Below are 17,187 nucleotides of genomic sequence, written 5' to 3'. Positions count from 1 at the left end.
CAAAAGCTTGCCTGTGCCTCCGTTTGGTACTAAGAAATACTAAAGCCTACAATGTTACCACATCTGGCTACCCTGTTCCTTCTTACTTCCATTTACTTCCACATTTTTTTAAAAGTCTGCAGTACTATTCTTCTGTGGAATATACCGTTTCAAACAAACAAGGATCTATGACATTATTTCTTGACTAATTTATACCCTCCCTACACATCTGAATTAGGACAGCTTTATAATTGCATTGTGAAGGACCCAGAAATCATCAAGTCCTCAGTTCCCGGTTAGCAAAATAAAATCACACCATAGAACAAATGGAGATACTGAAACATAGTTATAAGTGCTTGTGTAGATGGAGTGGTGACCTGTAAACAACTGGCCCATACTGATTTTGACAGAAGATGAAGAAACTAATTTTCAAGAAGGAAAGTGACTTACTACGCTAAAAATAAAAATGGATATCTGAAGCATTAAAATAGATAATTTTGACACAACTCAAAATATTTCTGAAGCATTAACTTACTCAACACAAACATAGATATCTGAAGCTTGGAATAAAAGGGATAATAATTTTAAATGCAATCAGAAAAAAAAAAGTCTTAAGCAGAAACTTACTGAATAAAAGGGAAAATAAAATTAAATACTGTGTTGCAACAACTAGCCATAGCTACCCATCCCCAATGGCACTGTCAGACAAGTCTTATGCCTATGAGGAAAATAAATTTTTTAACAATTCAAACAAAAAGCTATAGAAATGCAAACAAAGTTAAAAGTTTTGTTACTTTTATCAATTTCCTAAATCTGATAAGCATGACTGAAATCTCTATAAACATTTTCTATTTAATACCATTAGGTGTTTTACTATTTTGCATCAGTGATAGAATTAGTCATATAAAAACCAGAAAAAAACAGAAATTATGAACAAAAGACACCCAAGGTTAATAGCCTTCCTCTATAATTGTTAAAAATACACAGCATATACTTAAAATTAAACCTTAAAATTAATCTTATACTAAAGTAACCACGACATTAAATATTTCAGACCTGTTGAAAATACCAACTGCAGTTGAATAATTACTTTACATTTAATTTACAATGTTCCAACATGATATGCGTACTCAATATGGGGATAACAGCCTAACCAATGAACATTACTTTCCTCAGAAGATATAAAATTACCAATAACAAGGAACATCAGTTAAGTCCAAGTTCTATGAACCATTCTTCATATTTTTGAATAAACAGGTCACATAATACTGAAATAATTCACTTCAAAACAGCTTGCATTCGAGAAGCTTCTTCACAAAATAACAATACTTAATGCTAAGGGTAGGAAGTTCATTGGAACAAGAGAACATCACGCAGACCTCACACATATTTCTAAAAATAACATGCTGATAAAACCCTCAGAAAAATGCTTAAAAGAAGACCATAGTAATATAAATATATTTAAACTTCACCTAATAGTAAGGATATTTTGTCTAATAATATCAAGTACGATTAGCTCAACTGGCCTCACGTATCCACGAATATCACAAAAACTTCTTTTCATTATTACATAGTATTTTAACAAACCTTAAACTATAATGTGCCCGGCACCAAAGATTCGTTTTTAACTACCTTCCGATAACAGTGAGAATGTTGATATACCTGACAAATTTCTTTAGAATTTTTGTCCTTTATTGTTAAAGTTGCCCTATACATACTACAACTGGAAACTGATTCGCGCTCATCAATGACCAAGTATCAATGACTTGTAAGAAATAGTTTAAACAAACAGAAAATCTGATATATAGTTACTGCCGGATTAATGGTAATCATAGCAGAATTTTGCCACAATTCTAACAGCATTTAACAAGAGCGTATTCTTGTTAGCACAGTACTCCTTTACAGTAGAGTAAAAACTATAACATTTTTTAAAAAGTTGAAAATTTCTATTTATTTCTAACTGACTGCCAAAACTGAATTGTAATCTTACATACAGTATCTTAGGTTACCAAGACCTTCACTGCAATTTACAAACTGCTGTTAAATATTGCTGGAATAACCTTAAACTAATGTTTTACATTTTTACTCATTTATCCAGCGTGATGTGCTGAAATGTTAAAAAGAATAATTTTACAAAATATTTTCGAAATTTGCTTTTATTAAAAAACAATTTAAATATTTATTTGCATGATGTTCTGTTGTTTTCCCACCTTTTACGTTTCCTATCTATCTTACTTTACTCCGTATTTTACCTGAAAAACATGGGCACGCTGACGCCCTTTTACACATGCTTAATGCCCAAAAATCTAATTTGTAACAATGCTTATTTCAAATCACTATTCCTTGTAATCCAACCAGAAATTTATATCTTTTCTTCTAATAATCAAAATGAACAAACTAATTGATTACGTGATGAACAGCAACTACACTTTGCAAGCTGCTTGTGACGACATGCTTGAATTTGCTTGCATACGCTGATATACAAAACAATAAAACAAAGATCCATGTCAAAATAAAAAATTGAAATTTGAGAAAAAGTACCACTAATTTACATTCAAATACCACTAAATATAGGTCAGCCTTCTAAGAGTTGAATATTCTGACTCAAAAGTCTGGTTACACTACTTGAAATGAATAATACTATTAACCACCAAATACAAGATGATGAATAAAGCTTTAATTTTCTACTCATAAAATATATTTTCATTTCCTAACTACACTTTGAATGATTCACTATACAACTTGAATAACAACATAGTTTTGTCCACAAAGAGAACGAAATAAGATACTTGTCATATATGTATATATAAAAATATTCACATTTCATTATTACACCCTTTCGATGGAAATTCATAAAAGAAAATTCACAAAAAATGAAAATATCCTATGACACAGAAATGTTGTAGGTATATGGTGGCCTTTTCACAAAGTAACAAAATTCATAGTTACAGCATTCTCACTTCCTCCTGTATACTTCCATCTTCAAGTTTTGCAGTTCCTTTTCATTCTTGGTTTGAAGGACTGTCTTATTTTTTTTCTCCCAATCTATTTTGCCATCTTCATTATCTCTTCTTTCCCTAGACAAAAATTCTTCTCCAGCTCTGCCCCAACATCCACTTGCTGATGACCTCAGCCATTCAAGCTGTCGTGTTCAGATTTTTATTTAAGTTGAGTAGTTTCAGCGAGACACTTCATCTGATGATTTCCTTTCTCCTTCTGAATGTGTTCTTTCTGGTGAAGCTTTGTAATCCTCTATACATGAGCTCCCATCTTCAAGCAACTACATCCTAACCTTCAAGGTAATCTGTTCTACTTTCCAATTAAAATCTTGTCTTACTTATCCTTACTTCTTGTCTTCCCGTTCTACTGGACCTTTGTTTTCTGCATTTTCCATCTGTTGTTCAATATATTTCTCAGAATTAAATAAGCTCCACTACAGGCATGCAAAACGGAATCCATAACTTCAAACTCTTGTCTCTGGTCACGCCGGATTTCCACATAATCCCTGGTCACACTGGATTTCCACATAAAGTTTCAGTTAAGGAACAGAATGAAGTTACCTTGAGGTTACCTTCTGGTCACACAAAGTCAGGGTGTACAGAACCCAAACCTCCCTTTCTTGGGTGCAATTCCACAGGCTTGTGGAACTTAATTATAACAGTCAAAAGCTCAGAGACATCTCGGTAAAAAACGAAGCACCATTCTTCAGCTGTTCTAGCTTCTTTCTCTTCGCAAGGAGCTGGTTGATAGCCACTGCCAATTTTGGTCTCAGCTGATCCTGAGTGTTCCAAAATCCTTAGGGTTAATGTCCTTAGTTTGGAAAAGATGGCCATTTAAACCTTCTACAGTAATCAAGTTGCATGCACACCCAAAACAGAATTGTCTGACAAAGTTTTTCTTTCTTATTATTAATATATACTGTATATATGTATATATATAAACACACGCACACAAACACACACACAAAAACACCCACCCACAAACACACACACATATATATACAGAAATTATATATTACATGCTACATACTATATATATTTTTATGCATATATATATTATTCTTCTTAAATTGAAAATATTTGAGTTGATGGATATGAAAAGGCATCAACAGTACACTTAGTTCAAGCAAAAAGAAGTTTGAAAAGTTATATAAGATAGAGTATTTATAACACCTACACAAATTAGAGAGCATTGACTACAGTCAAAACCAGAACAGGCAGTATTCCCAGTCTTTTACTGCTGATGGGAGCTGCAGGTTTTAAGAACAATTTTTCCGCTTGAAAGCTCTTTGTTATGCTTCTTTCCAAACTTTGTAATACATCCTTAAACCTAAAATCCTTACAACTAACATTTTTCTTAACCTAAAGTATTTTTTTTTCTTTTTAGGTGTCCTTAAAAAATGTGTTCAGACAAAAAATTGTCATTAGCCTAGTGCATGTGTATTGTAAAGAAAATTAAATTTCCAAAATAAAACTGTAACATTAAATTATGGAAATTCTGTATTCATTCATAATAAACCTTAGTTTTTTATGAAATGTGAAAAAATAAAACAAGGAAAATAGGAATTCATCATGAATCAACGCTTATCTCTCCTAAGGTCACCAGCGTTGTGTTTCACTCTCCTGCTCCTGTAATAAGTACTCCTCCTGATTCTACTTTTCATCCTCCAAAACTCTTCTTTTTTTCTTCTTCCTCTCTTTCCTCTTCCACTTCCTTCTCCTCCTCCTCCTCCTCCTCTCTCCTCCTCCTCCTCCACCGTCACTACTTCAGGAACGTGTATTGTCACCCTAATTTTCTTTACTGCATTCCTGTTTAGAGACGGAGCACCACGCTCTTCCTTCTCCTGCCCCTTCTCCTCCCATCTCAGGTGCTCCAAAAGCTTGTTACCACTCCTTCTCCTCCTCATCCACTCAATTACCATATCAAAACTGAAAATATGGTGCTTTATCAATAGAAAATTACAACTGTTACACAACATCCAAGAGTTTTAAATTCACTACTTTACTTTTACATTAAAATTTTACTAATTACAAGTACCATACTCATTCTGTATATCTTTCTGAGGAGCTCTGCTTTTGAAATTATATACTTAAAAGTCTGATACTTACAACTGAGCAAAATCATAACATAAAAACTTGCAAACAATATTTTCCTGAACACATCAATTAAGTAACCTTTTTTTTTTTTTTGCTTTTGTTTTTTATTTTTTTATTTTTTTTTTTACTTTTTTTATTTATTTTTTTTTTATACTTTTTTTTATTTACTTATCAACTAAATTTTCCATGCATTACAACACTTTAGCAGACATTTCTCTTATATTGCCAAGCAAGGAATACTAATATAATTCATTACAATAATCCACTAAAAAATTAAACTGAAGATTGACATAAATCTAAGACTTGAACTCTTACATTAGGAAATACTTGCCGCATAAGAAAAATATCTACTATCATGCTACACTTAACCCTAAACACCTAAAAATATCTTTCAATGAGGCGATAATCCCTACTGAAACAGACGTTTATGGTGAAACTAGCTTCAAAATAACTGAAACTTATAACAACATATTTCTTAAAGTCTTACAGAATGATTAAAGGTCATAAAATAACATATAAATTACCTACTCAATAAAAATCCTAAACCAAATAACAAGCAGTTAAAAATAATTACAAAAAACTGTTAACAAAAGGAGGTAAAATAACCGCCATTATCTCTGAATAAAGATCGAAAATATATTTTTTCACGTGACGAAATCTTTGGAAATGTTAAAAACTTGACAATTACTAAAACACTAACTCAGTTACAAGAAGTTTCTATACAACAGGACGTATCACTTACCCAAAATTATAAAATATAGTAGGTAATCTTACATTGTTCAAGCCACGTCTACAAGACTAATATTAAATCAAACCAATGAGACACATTACAAATGGATGAGACAATAGATCAATGAAGGACAATCATGAAAAATTCCAAGTATAATGACATGGCCAAAAATAATCTAATCAAATTAAAATACATATAACATACAACACAGTGAAACACAACTCACAAGTGAAAATTACTAAAACTGTGTGCTTGCGCCTAAAGACAATCATTACATATACCAAGGATATGATGACATATAACAAATAAATCGAATTTAATGCAAATACAGAAAATATACACAGCACATAAAATATGACACAACTTTACACCACCTCATTATTCACCGAAACAAATTACAGAGGAAGGCTTTTCATAAATTCTTAGCATACAGATTAACAAGAGCTTGTAAATAAATAAATATAATGAAAATTACTTGGGCAACAGATATCACAAATAAACACTGAGAAAATAAATGTGCAACACACAAAAACATCAACTGTAATGAACCCATTAGCGAGGTTCGCAATTCAGCATCGTTAACAGTAAAAATTAAGTATTTCTCTACAAAGGGTGTAAGTGTGGAACAGCATTCCCTGTTCTGATAATACAATTAAAAAACTATGCGTCATCACTGATGGGTCCCAACAAAACCGGAAAACTTCATCTCAGAAAATATCTATAAAACCAACAAAACAACAGTGCCAGAAGAGATGGTGCAGTTTAAATTTCCATTTACTTAATTTCGTATGGGGTAGGTGAAGAAACGTAGACGAGGAACAAGGAAAAATAAAGCTCCAGTTTAGAACATGAAAATTTTGCCTAACAATAATAAACTTCATTAGTTTCTCTCATCTTTCATCAATCACTAGAGCCAATACGGAGGAAACGAGTCACTGTATGATGAAACATCTGATTGCGATGGCAAGATACCCATAAGACAAATTATAGTATACATAAAAATCAGGAAACAGAAGCTATATAGGATTTTTTCCCTTTAAATGCAATTATTCTTAGAAAGACATTGATGATTTATGTCCTCTATATAACCATGCTAATTCTATATAAAATTTCTTTCTATGAATTTCAATGAAAACTGAAAAAATAAATGGGATAGATTCCCCGCCATTAACGAAGAATAATTCACATTTGATATGACAAATATCAGTTTAAATTAAAAGTTTTCCTAGCCTCATCTTTTAGGTGCTTTCTACATAGCCTTGGCCCCTTTATTCAAAGGTCTTTGTAGGTCAGGAAATGTACGACTAATTTTACGCTAAAAAAAATGGGAGTTGCCCAAGATCTGCAAACTCTGAAAGCTAATAACTTGAGTTTTACTAGATATGTAATTTACTGCAAGCCTTTACCCTACTTCTGGTCAGATTTTACATACCATACCACAGATCTTCTAGCAAAGTTTTATATATATATATATATATATATATATATATATATATATATATATATATATATATATATATATATATATATATATATATATATATATATATATATACACATACACACACAGTAGTCGCCGTTAACAGCGGGGGTATGGTTCCCGGCCGAGTGCCACTAACTGAAAATCGCTGCTAACCAGAAATCAGCGATAATAGCACTAATAACCTGCTTAACCGCAATGTTAACGGATATTGGCACTGCTAACCGGAGATTGGCGCCGAAAGTCCAGTTAAAGGCGTCACTAGACAAGTGCTGTAAAACCAGATCGCCATTAACCGATGCCGCCAGTGAGCAGGGACTGCCTGTGTATATATGTATGTATATATATATATATATATAACCAAATAAATCTAGGTTGATAACTGAAAAAAATGCAATGGTACTATTCCAATATTTAATACCTTTCTAAATAATCTTGCCAACTTGATTACAGTTTGCAAGGAAAGATAAGGAACAGTGTTGCCTTATAATGGTTGTTTCTTCAGTACCATATATTTTATCACATAATGGTTTAAGGTGATAACATAAGTAAGCTTTTAGCAACACTGACAAAACGCAGTGCATAGTTGGTAACAAACAGTCCTACTGACCCAACACATGCATTTTTACTATTTTGCTTTCTAATTCCTCTCTTGTTCCAAATGATTTTTGGCACTACAACAGAGGTCACAAATATAAAAGGCAAAATAAAGCACTGGTGTGTTAAGCCAATTTAGCAACTTTACATTTACTTGGAGGAGCAAAAATTATGGTGAGATAAATGAAAATGTAAAAGGTTGAGACTTCAACCCCAGACATCTGGTAATACCAACACAATGATGTTACAGTCAGCTGACCAGAGAGGAATTGAGTTCTTTCATTAAAAATGTAGAGTAAAAATCACAGTGAAACACTGTATATTGGTTAATGTGAACAATAATGTATTTGTACACATACCAAAGCAGTTGAAAAATACTGAATTTTCTTATGAGTCTGAAGTAATATGACACATAGACATGCAACACATTACTGTACTAGACTTAAAGGGTTGCATAATTTTTCAAAAGAGATCTGTAGGCATCCAATGAACAACTTCCTGGAAAACTTTCGCAAATATACACAGCCAGCATTTAAAGCAGCCAAAATTGAGTGAGGTAGTTTACATTAATGAAACTCACATACAACATTCATAAACGGAAACAGCAGTTTTTATAAGGATGTGAGTACCAGAAATACCACCATTGTCATTTGGTGAGCTTATCCAATGGAAGAAGGTATAATCCATTTTTTTTTTTAAATCTGTTGGTCATGGGTTTGGTGTCGATAGTCTTTTGCTGAGCTAGTAAAAAACAAGGCGGGGAAATATTATAAGTGGTGTGTCCTTAGCCAACACAGTGCTGTCGATTATATGCAACATTGGTTTAACCTTATTCTGTGATACTGTAACAAAAATCAAGACTAAAAGATTGAAAAGGAACTGTTCACATTATGTATGTCCAAAACAGGACAGACTGCTATTGCTTCTATAATAAAGAATTAGCTACAAAATGACAGAATTGCACTCAAACGCCCTTGGATTTTCTGTACAAGTCTAAGAGGATGTGAGGAAACCCTTAAGGGAAGAAGTTGAAATATCAATGAATCCCACCATTCAAGTCTTTGGAAGATAAGTTACAAGTCAGCGTCATAGACTCGCTATGAGTCTTCTCTACCCTCTGATATTTTACGAGGCATTCCAAAAGGAACAAGGCTTCATAAAATGGAAACATTACAGATGAAAATATCCCTCTTGGAAAAGAGGAAATAGTCAAAAGTTGCCTGACATCCTAACCCTATGTCAAGTGGGGGCCAAAACCCATACACATCATTCTGCTTCATGCTCATTTTGGGTTAATTACGCATGAGGAAATGGAGTTTAAGCCTACTGGAGAAACTCCATTAAAAAAAAATTAATACACCGAACAAGATGACACTGCACCAGTTAATGTAATTACTGAAAAGTAATTACATTACTTTTCAACAATTTAGTTTCTGAATTGGTCAGTGACTGTAGTGGATGTATATAATTTTTTCCATTTATCATAGGAAATAATAGAGTTGCTTTTACTTAAATCATTGCATTTTCTGCAATTTTTCTTTTGTTTTGTAAATTCGAAAGAATATATTTTAATGTTTCAAACTCTGTTACTGATGGATTCTGTTAAAAATTTTTTATTTCAAATATCAACAAATGAAAAACACGAAACGGGAAAATTTTAAATGTTAATAATAAAGATAATACTAAATTATAAGAAATGGTGAATGGAATAACCTTTTGTACAATTACTTGTACATTTTATATTACAAATGTTCATCTTTAAATAATTTTTAACTATCAAAATGTACAAAATAAAGTATGAGGTTTAATTAGAAGTATGTGGAAATTTGTATTGCATATAATGTGCTGCACTGTATATGTGAAACATCACCAAAATTGGATTTTTTTTTCGAAGAGATTCTCACGAATGTAAATACATTTTATAATCTAGTAGACCTTGTAAACTTGCAACTTCATCATGGAAAAAACACCCTTGAAGAAAAAACCATTGGGTCAGCCTTTTTTGAGATAAGATTTAAAACTCAAGTGGTCTGGTCAAGCAATATCTTAATATAATCACCGAGATACAGATAATATTAAACCTGATATCCAAGCTGCACTGTTCAGGATAGGAGGTCAAAACTGATATTTTCTATACTGCCATATTTTAACAAACTTCTAATGAATACAAATTACAAAAAATTCAGATTATTACTACTACTTATGGAACAAGCTTGCGCAGAATAGGACGCCACTATGTGAAAAAAGATGGCATACCTAAAGAAATATGCAGTACAGCAAGCAGGTGAAAATAATGACAACTATACTCTCTATTGTTGAACCTACAAGTATCAACAAAAGACTTCTAGCTCTGAGATGAGTGAAACCCTAGCAGTACAAATAACAAAATTACAACAAAACTGGTAGACAGATATTTTGCAAAACGTGTAGTAAAAACTATCTACATCATCATCACCACTCAAGCAGCACAGATATCAAGATTATCGATAGTGGCTAAACGTGGTTTCCTATAATGGTTGTATTCAACATTATTTGTTAGACATAAAGAAATCCTCACTTTGAGACCTCTGTAGTGATAAAAGTTGTTAGAAGTCATCTTCTGACAAAATAATCACACAATGACAGAACAACAGATGTGCAAAAGGTGGTATTACATCATAATCTCTAACAGATATGTAAGGCATTAAGAGCAACAAAAAGTTGTGGCAACAACAGACAAAATATTTTTCAAGTGCTGTGAGAAATGAAGCCTGAAGTCAGGTAACACCCAAATTAATTGCTGCAACATGAGTTGTTATACTACACTATTTTCTATGAGGGCAAGAATGAACACCAATCTATGGAACTAAGAGATCAACTGCATACACTACAGCATTTAGACATGTAAGGTTAACAAAATCAAATGCTACATTAAAATCAATCTGGGCTTTAAGTTGTTACAGGTGTTCCAATAGAATTTGTAAAACCTAAAAAAGAAAACCGGCCAATTGTTTCCTATATAAATACTTGCTACCTGGACGCAGACGTCTAAAGTAAGCGATAAAATTTTACTCCTTAATACTTGAAGTCGGACATTATATCGTCCAGCATCTCTTACACATTTATGTGGGACTTAGCAGTCTCTGAATATATTTGAATTATACTTTTGTTTCAAATGATCAAGTTACTGATTAAGTACCAACCCACAACAGCAAAGTACAACTACCACATAAATTACTGACTTATGGAACAACCCAAAAAGGTCTTGAAAGTAAGTCATCACCTATTTCCAGGTCATATAACAAATGAAAAGATCTCACTACCAAAGAGTGTATGTAACCTTCAAACTCAAATTCCACCTAATGATAAGGCATTCTAATCTTTAATCTAAAGCTTTTACCTATCACTGTTTTTTCACATTACTTAGTTTTCCCTTTTTTTCTTCTAGCAACTGAACTGTAGTTTGGCTGCTCTACCTATCTCAAGTCTACCGATCACATTACATAAGAAAACAAACTCTAGTCTTTACTCTGCCTCTTAAATTCCTACTAAATAGCATATGAAGTATATTGTCAACTTGTAGTACAAATTCAAAAACAGCTTTGCCTACAATGAATATGAAAATTTATCTTTTTATGCAAATGGTTATTACTCAGTGCCTGTCAAACAGAATAGCAAAGTCCTTCATGACAGACCTTAGCAATTTAAACTGCTCGTTGAATGATTTTCAAAATTAAAACTGTTCGGTGAATGATTTTCAAAATTAACTTTTCACAAGCAACCAGTCAAAATGTTCCAAATGAGCTCCCTTTATCTCCTAACTTGCATGGTTTTGTGACATTATAGATGACTAAACATTTGCAAATCCTACATTCAATCCTTAAAATGAAACGAGTTAAAAACTGTAGAGGTAGTAACTAATTTATAAAATGCTAACTGTAAATATCAGTTATCAAAATTGTTCTATGAACTACATTTTGGGCAATTCCATTCTTCCCAAATGAAAAATAATTATATATAGATGTTTAGCTCCATTTTATGGACTTAGACCATTGTTTGTCTGGTAAGTTTAAAAAGAAGTAAAAAAACTGTTGTACATAACTTTCGCTCTTCCGACAGAGCCCAGGAAATATAAATTATCTCTTAATAAAAGCTGTATCATCACACTAAAAGAATTAGTCAAATAAAAAATGGGGCGGTATATAACACAATAGATATTTTACACTCCATAAATACATACATAATTATGCCATAACATTTGATAACCCAGAAAAAACTGAGTACTCTTTCCATACTTATAAGCAATATAAGCGGTGACTATGCTGGGAGAGAGAGAACTCAAAACCTAAGTCCCCAGCTGCACTTTTTGTATAACTGATAAACAGTATACGGCCACTTAAATACACCGTTATTGAGAAGTCTTACAAGTCCAATAGTTGTGTAGTCCAACTTCAGATTCAGGGATAACAGGACTAGACTAACTCCAACCTCCTTCCTTCAATGAACACAACCATAAGAGATAGAATTTTTTAACACATTAAAAAAAAGTGAAGTAATACATCAATATCTGAACACACACCTCGAAAAAATTGCAGATTTTGGCCGAGACAATCATGCCAACACTAAGACATTTCACAAAAGCAAAATGTTTAGAGCAAAGGTAAACAAACTGAAATATATATGCATTAATTTTGGAACAAAGGCACAATGAACTAGAACATATGCTACATATCCTAAACAAGAAATAATGAAGGAAAAAGAATATACCAATGTTGCCAGTCGGGTAATCTTCAGTTGCATAACATTCACAAAAGGAAAAGATTTTATCCAATAACCACAACTTTACAGTAAAGATGACCATTCTTATCCTTTAGAAGCAAACAACTGGAAAACACCACAGTACACCGTACTTAGACTAAGCCATTAAACGGAGGGTGAAACGAAAGCAACAGCTACATCCGGTGATGAATAATGCTGCAGATACGACACAGACCTTGCTTAAAGCAGTAGACCCCACCCTGCATAATCACCTCTTTATTCACTCACAGGTATGGACTCGGTACTCAGTTTTTCTAACTGACCTAAATTTGTAAAACAAAAGGCTTGTCTGTTGAATAGATTACTCTTTATTATGATGATTAAATGCCTAAAATGTTACACCAACTCTGATTTAATGAAAAAGGTGACACGCGATGGATTTCAGAAGACTAACTCGACGCTGCTTGCACAGACAGAATCAAGATGTGGGTGATAGTGAGTTGAGAACTTCCATAACAGAAGTGGTCTCACCCACCACAATCACCATGTCTCAAAAATAATTTTTTCATTATCTATCTGGTATAATAACATATATAAAATAAAAGTTTAGTTTCCTGTGTGAACTAAGGAATATTCATGAGGAAATACTAGGCAGAGCAATTGCCAGTCATCCTCATCCATGAATTTCATCCAAAGCAATTTTCAATCAGTTTATAAAACTACATTAAAATTCTCAATCAGGATTCAATATAAATATAATGGGAACCTGCCTGATGTATGATTCAGTGTCGCGGAATTTGTTGCACAATCCATTTCCCTCCAGTGAGATGTCCATAATGTTCATGCCTTGAAGATGGCTTAAAGTTTCAATATTGGCCAACTGAAATACAAAAATTCTTGTTCTAAAAGTTGTTATAAAAAACTGACCCATAATACTATGCTGGCTATGATAACCAAATTTCCTGTATGTAGAAAGTATACAAGATTTAGTGAATACATGGAGGACAGGGGATTGACTACTCATAAAACTAAAGTTCTAAACCACTACTTGGTTCTTGGCCCAGGTCCAAGTGAATTTCAAAAAGGCATAGGTTTGAGTCCTAACTACGGTAGATGCACATAACAGTTACAATTCTATTTGGTAATAAATTATTTCCAAGGTACAGTGAATTCAACACCAAAGGGGTCTCTGTGCATCATATTGCATTAAGTGACACAGTGTTTGCTCTGGATTTTTTTATAAATTCCAACAGCTGAAAATAATCAATACAATCAAGCTTACCTTATTGTTAGATAGAATTAGTCTCTTCAAGTTTGGGCACGACCCTACGAGCCGATTTGTTTCTTCAAGGGAGTACAACTTATTGGAACTAAAATCAATTTCTTCAACCAGAGGAATATGACCAACTATAACATCCACTATAATTTTCATATTTGGCAATCGACAAAGGGGGCAGAAAATGTCTGCTGCCACCAGTCCTGAAAATATATAAAAAATCATGTTTTACATGGATCTGATCACATGCAATATCTTCATAATACAAACATGTTCATATTGCACATAGGTAAGACGATGCCTCATTCTTGGGAGAACTCATCCCAGTTGCATCTGTGCTCATTTTGTTGTGCCCTTACGGGGAATAAATGAGTGTGGGGATGGGAGGACGGCTCAGTACCTTTTAATAATGACTTGCTCATAAAAAATGTGTTTTTGTATAATAAAAAGATCAATAAGATGCCTGAATTGCTTCTTAAGGAGGAGGCAAGAAAAAAAACCGTCTCTCAGATGTGGCAATGTCATAATCCAGGTGGTGGCTTCATTCTGAAGGTTTGTCCTGCAGCAAAGCATTCCGGTGTATGACTACAATTTTAAAGACCAACATGCGATGCAATGGTTTGTACTCAGAAATTTACAACTCACTATTCAAACAAGACTAAAACTAAAACAAAAGACAAGATGGAAGAACTTCATGATAATGCTTCCTGAAAAAGCAACAAGAAACAGAAAGTTATGAAATTGATACTTAATCTGATTATGGATAATGAAGTTGAAAGCACAAACAAAATGAAACAATGAAGGCCATTAGTAAACAGAGCCCTTCCCGTGAAAGAATTATGAACTGGCACTTACTTGACTCCTGCAAGACATAAAAACAGGGGTCTGTTACCTCCAGAATACTGTACATGTGTCCCGAGTAGCCACTTCCAGTTTCCATTTACTATTAATGACCCTTATGAAACCAGAGCCTTCTTAGATATTGAAACTTATAATTGCAGTTACTGATAAAAGAAGTTTTAATTGTACTGTCAACTTTTTATCAATTAACTTACTGATAAATTTCCAACACAAATGCTCAAGAAACTCGCCCACTATCCATAAATATATTTTGTTTAAGTTTTCTAACGTCTGAAATATACACATACTCCTTTATACCACTTGTATTTATATACAAATATATACATATCTAATTATGCATACAACCCAACTACAAAAACATCACTAAATATGTGTATATTTTAAATGAACATTTGTAATTACATGTACAGTATTTTATTTATCAATATTTATGTATTTTATATTACAGGCACTTTAAGCAGTTGAGGCTGACCAGCTATGTTCCCTGTGGTTATCAAAAGTGATACCAATGATGATGGATGGTACAAGTGAAGTACAAAGATACCAACACATGCTGTCCATCAATGACTTCACTTTTATATTTTTACTTTTTTATATAAAAACTTACAAGCAGACTAGGATGTGTGTAATAGTGATAGTTTTGTGCAAGTATAAACTGATTCCAAACTATTACATCATCCAAAGTCCTGGTTTACATGCACGGCTTGCAGGCACGGACTAGCAGTACTTGGGGCCCGAGGCTACTTCAGGTCAGGGGCCTTTTTAACAGACACGTACACATTTATCATATTTTGTTTTAGTACATGTTTCGATATGAACAGTAGTAGTTAGTGTCATGTTTCGGCAGGTTCTGCTTTTGTATTGAAACGATTGATCTATTATGCTGTATCATACTGTATTAAAAACGAGGTAATTCCATTACAAAGTTGAGCAACAGAAAAACAATGAAAATATTAGACTGAACAATTCATATATTTGATCGTATAATTTACATATGAGACGAGTATTGCCGATGTCGTAGATAAGTAGTCACAGATAATCGGTGGCATCACTTACATTTTTTAATCATCGCCTCATCGGGGGGCCCCTCAGTACCCGGGCCCTGAGGCTGCGGCCTCATTAGCCTCAATGTAAATCCGCACCTGACGGCTTGTGTGTTTTTGATACTTACATCAGTGCTGTTAATCTACTTGAATAAATATAATTCCCTTACCTCTTGCATTTTTCACTGGTCTTCCGTCACAATATAAACTAATCGCATTCCTACTTTCAATTCCAAAGAAGGTGATAAGGACAAAAACTACAAACGGAACTAGAATTGTAAAACATAAGCATACCTGCATCATTATGGAAATTTTTCAAATCCAGTCGTTTCAACTCCACACAGTAGCGTTCACTCATTACTGAAGTCACTTTTTCACGCTGAAAGAGAATATAAGTTTGTGCATTGTGAAATTGGCCAGTATCTCCAAAATTTCTTGGAGAGAGAGAGTGTGTGTGTGTGTGTGTGTGTGCACGCTGCTTACAGTATTGGCATAATTATACAGTATAACAAGGTCCTGTTAATCCAGGCCTATAAATCAAGAAACCAGGATAATCCATACATAACATGAACCTATATATACATAGTTTCAAGAGGATTTAACAGCAACTATCAAATTTTTTAATCATATTAACAAGCAATTTAAAAGCATCATGATACTAACCCTTCCGCTTACGGTTCTTACAAACAGCTACGTTTGTGGGAAGTGGCAGTGACTCAAGTGGTAAGCATATATATGTTTCAACCTTTTTTTGTTCGAAGATGTTTAGCTCCGACAATTTTCAAGGTAGACTGTACAATTCTGTTTCATTTTGCGACCGAATAATTTTTCTACACAATGGCATAAATAATCCACCATCAAAAATAACTTGTACGTAGGTCGAATAACGAGTAAAAATTACAGTAAGATAAAATTTTGCACTTTTCCCCAAAAAAATATTTGCAATAAAGTCTCATTTTTCATCCATAGCACATCAAGGTAAATTACCCAGTTAGTGCACTCCAAAAAGTTGCAATTAGAGCATGGAAAATATGTAAAAATGAATGACAAAGTATCGTCGTATTTTCCGTAAGAAAGTACTGGCTGTCCAAATGATATGCGCTAAAAATGTTAGTAACTTTTTTGTTCAAAGGCGTGTAGCTCCAACAGTTTTGTTTCATTTTGCAGCCGAGTGATTGCTCTACACAGTGGCATAGAAAATCCCCCAAAAATAACTTCATGTAAGCGAAATGAGTTGAAATTATGAGATACTTGAAAATTTTCCACTTTCCCCCAAAATATATTTGTGATAAAGTCATCATTGTAAATCCATAGTACAGTCTACCCAGTGGAATTACCTAGTTACTGCAACGCAAAGAGTTGTAATTACAGAAAGGAAAATATGCAAA

General features: G+C 33.3%; 1 protein-coding gene across 1 annotated transcript in view; it reads right to left on the bottom strand.

The window, feature by feature from the left end:
• LOC136855716 (nuclear RNA export factor 1-like) overlaps positions 1-17,187 on the bottom strand; it is a 49,275-nt gene that overhangs the window by 21,213 nt on the left and 10,875 nt on the right. Inside the window, exons 7-9 of the mRNA XM_067133040.1 lie at positions 16,094-16,178; positions 13,902-14,098; positions 13,390-13,499 (exon numbers count right to left, since the gene is read on the bottom strand). Coding sequence (XP_066989141.1) covers positions 13,390-13,499; positions 13,902-14,098; positions 16,094-16,178 — 392 coding nt within the window. The remainder of the gene's footprint in view (positions 1-13,389; positions 13,500-13,901; positions 14,099-16,093; positions 16,179-17,187) is intronic.

Source organism: Macrobrachium rosenbergii, chromosome 32 (genome assembly GCF_040412425.1).
Source record: "Macrobrachium rosenbergii isolate ZJJX-2024 chromosome 32, ASM4041242v1, whole genome shotgun sequence".
Classification (NCBI taxonomy): Eukaryota; Metazoa; Arthropoda; class Malacostraca; order Decapoda; family Palaemonidae; genus Macrobrachium; species Macrobrachium rosenbergii.
The sequence above is the reverse complement of the archived record's forward strand: the minus strand, read 5'-3'. Positions and strand labels throughout refer to the sequence as shown.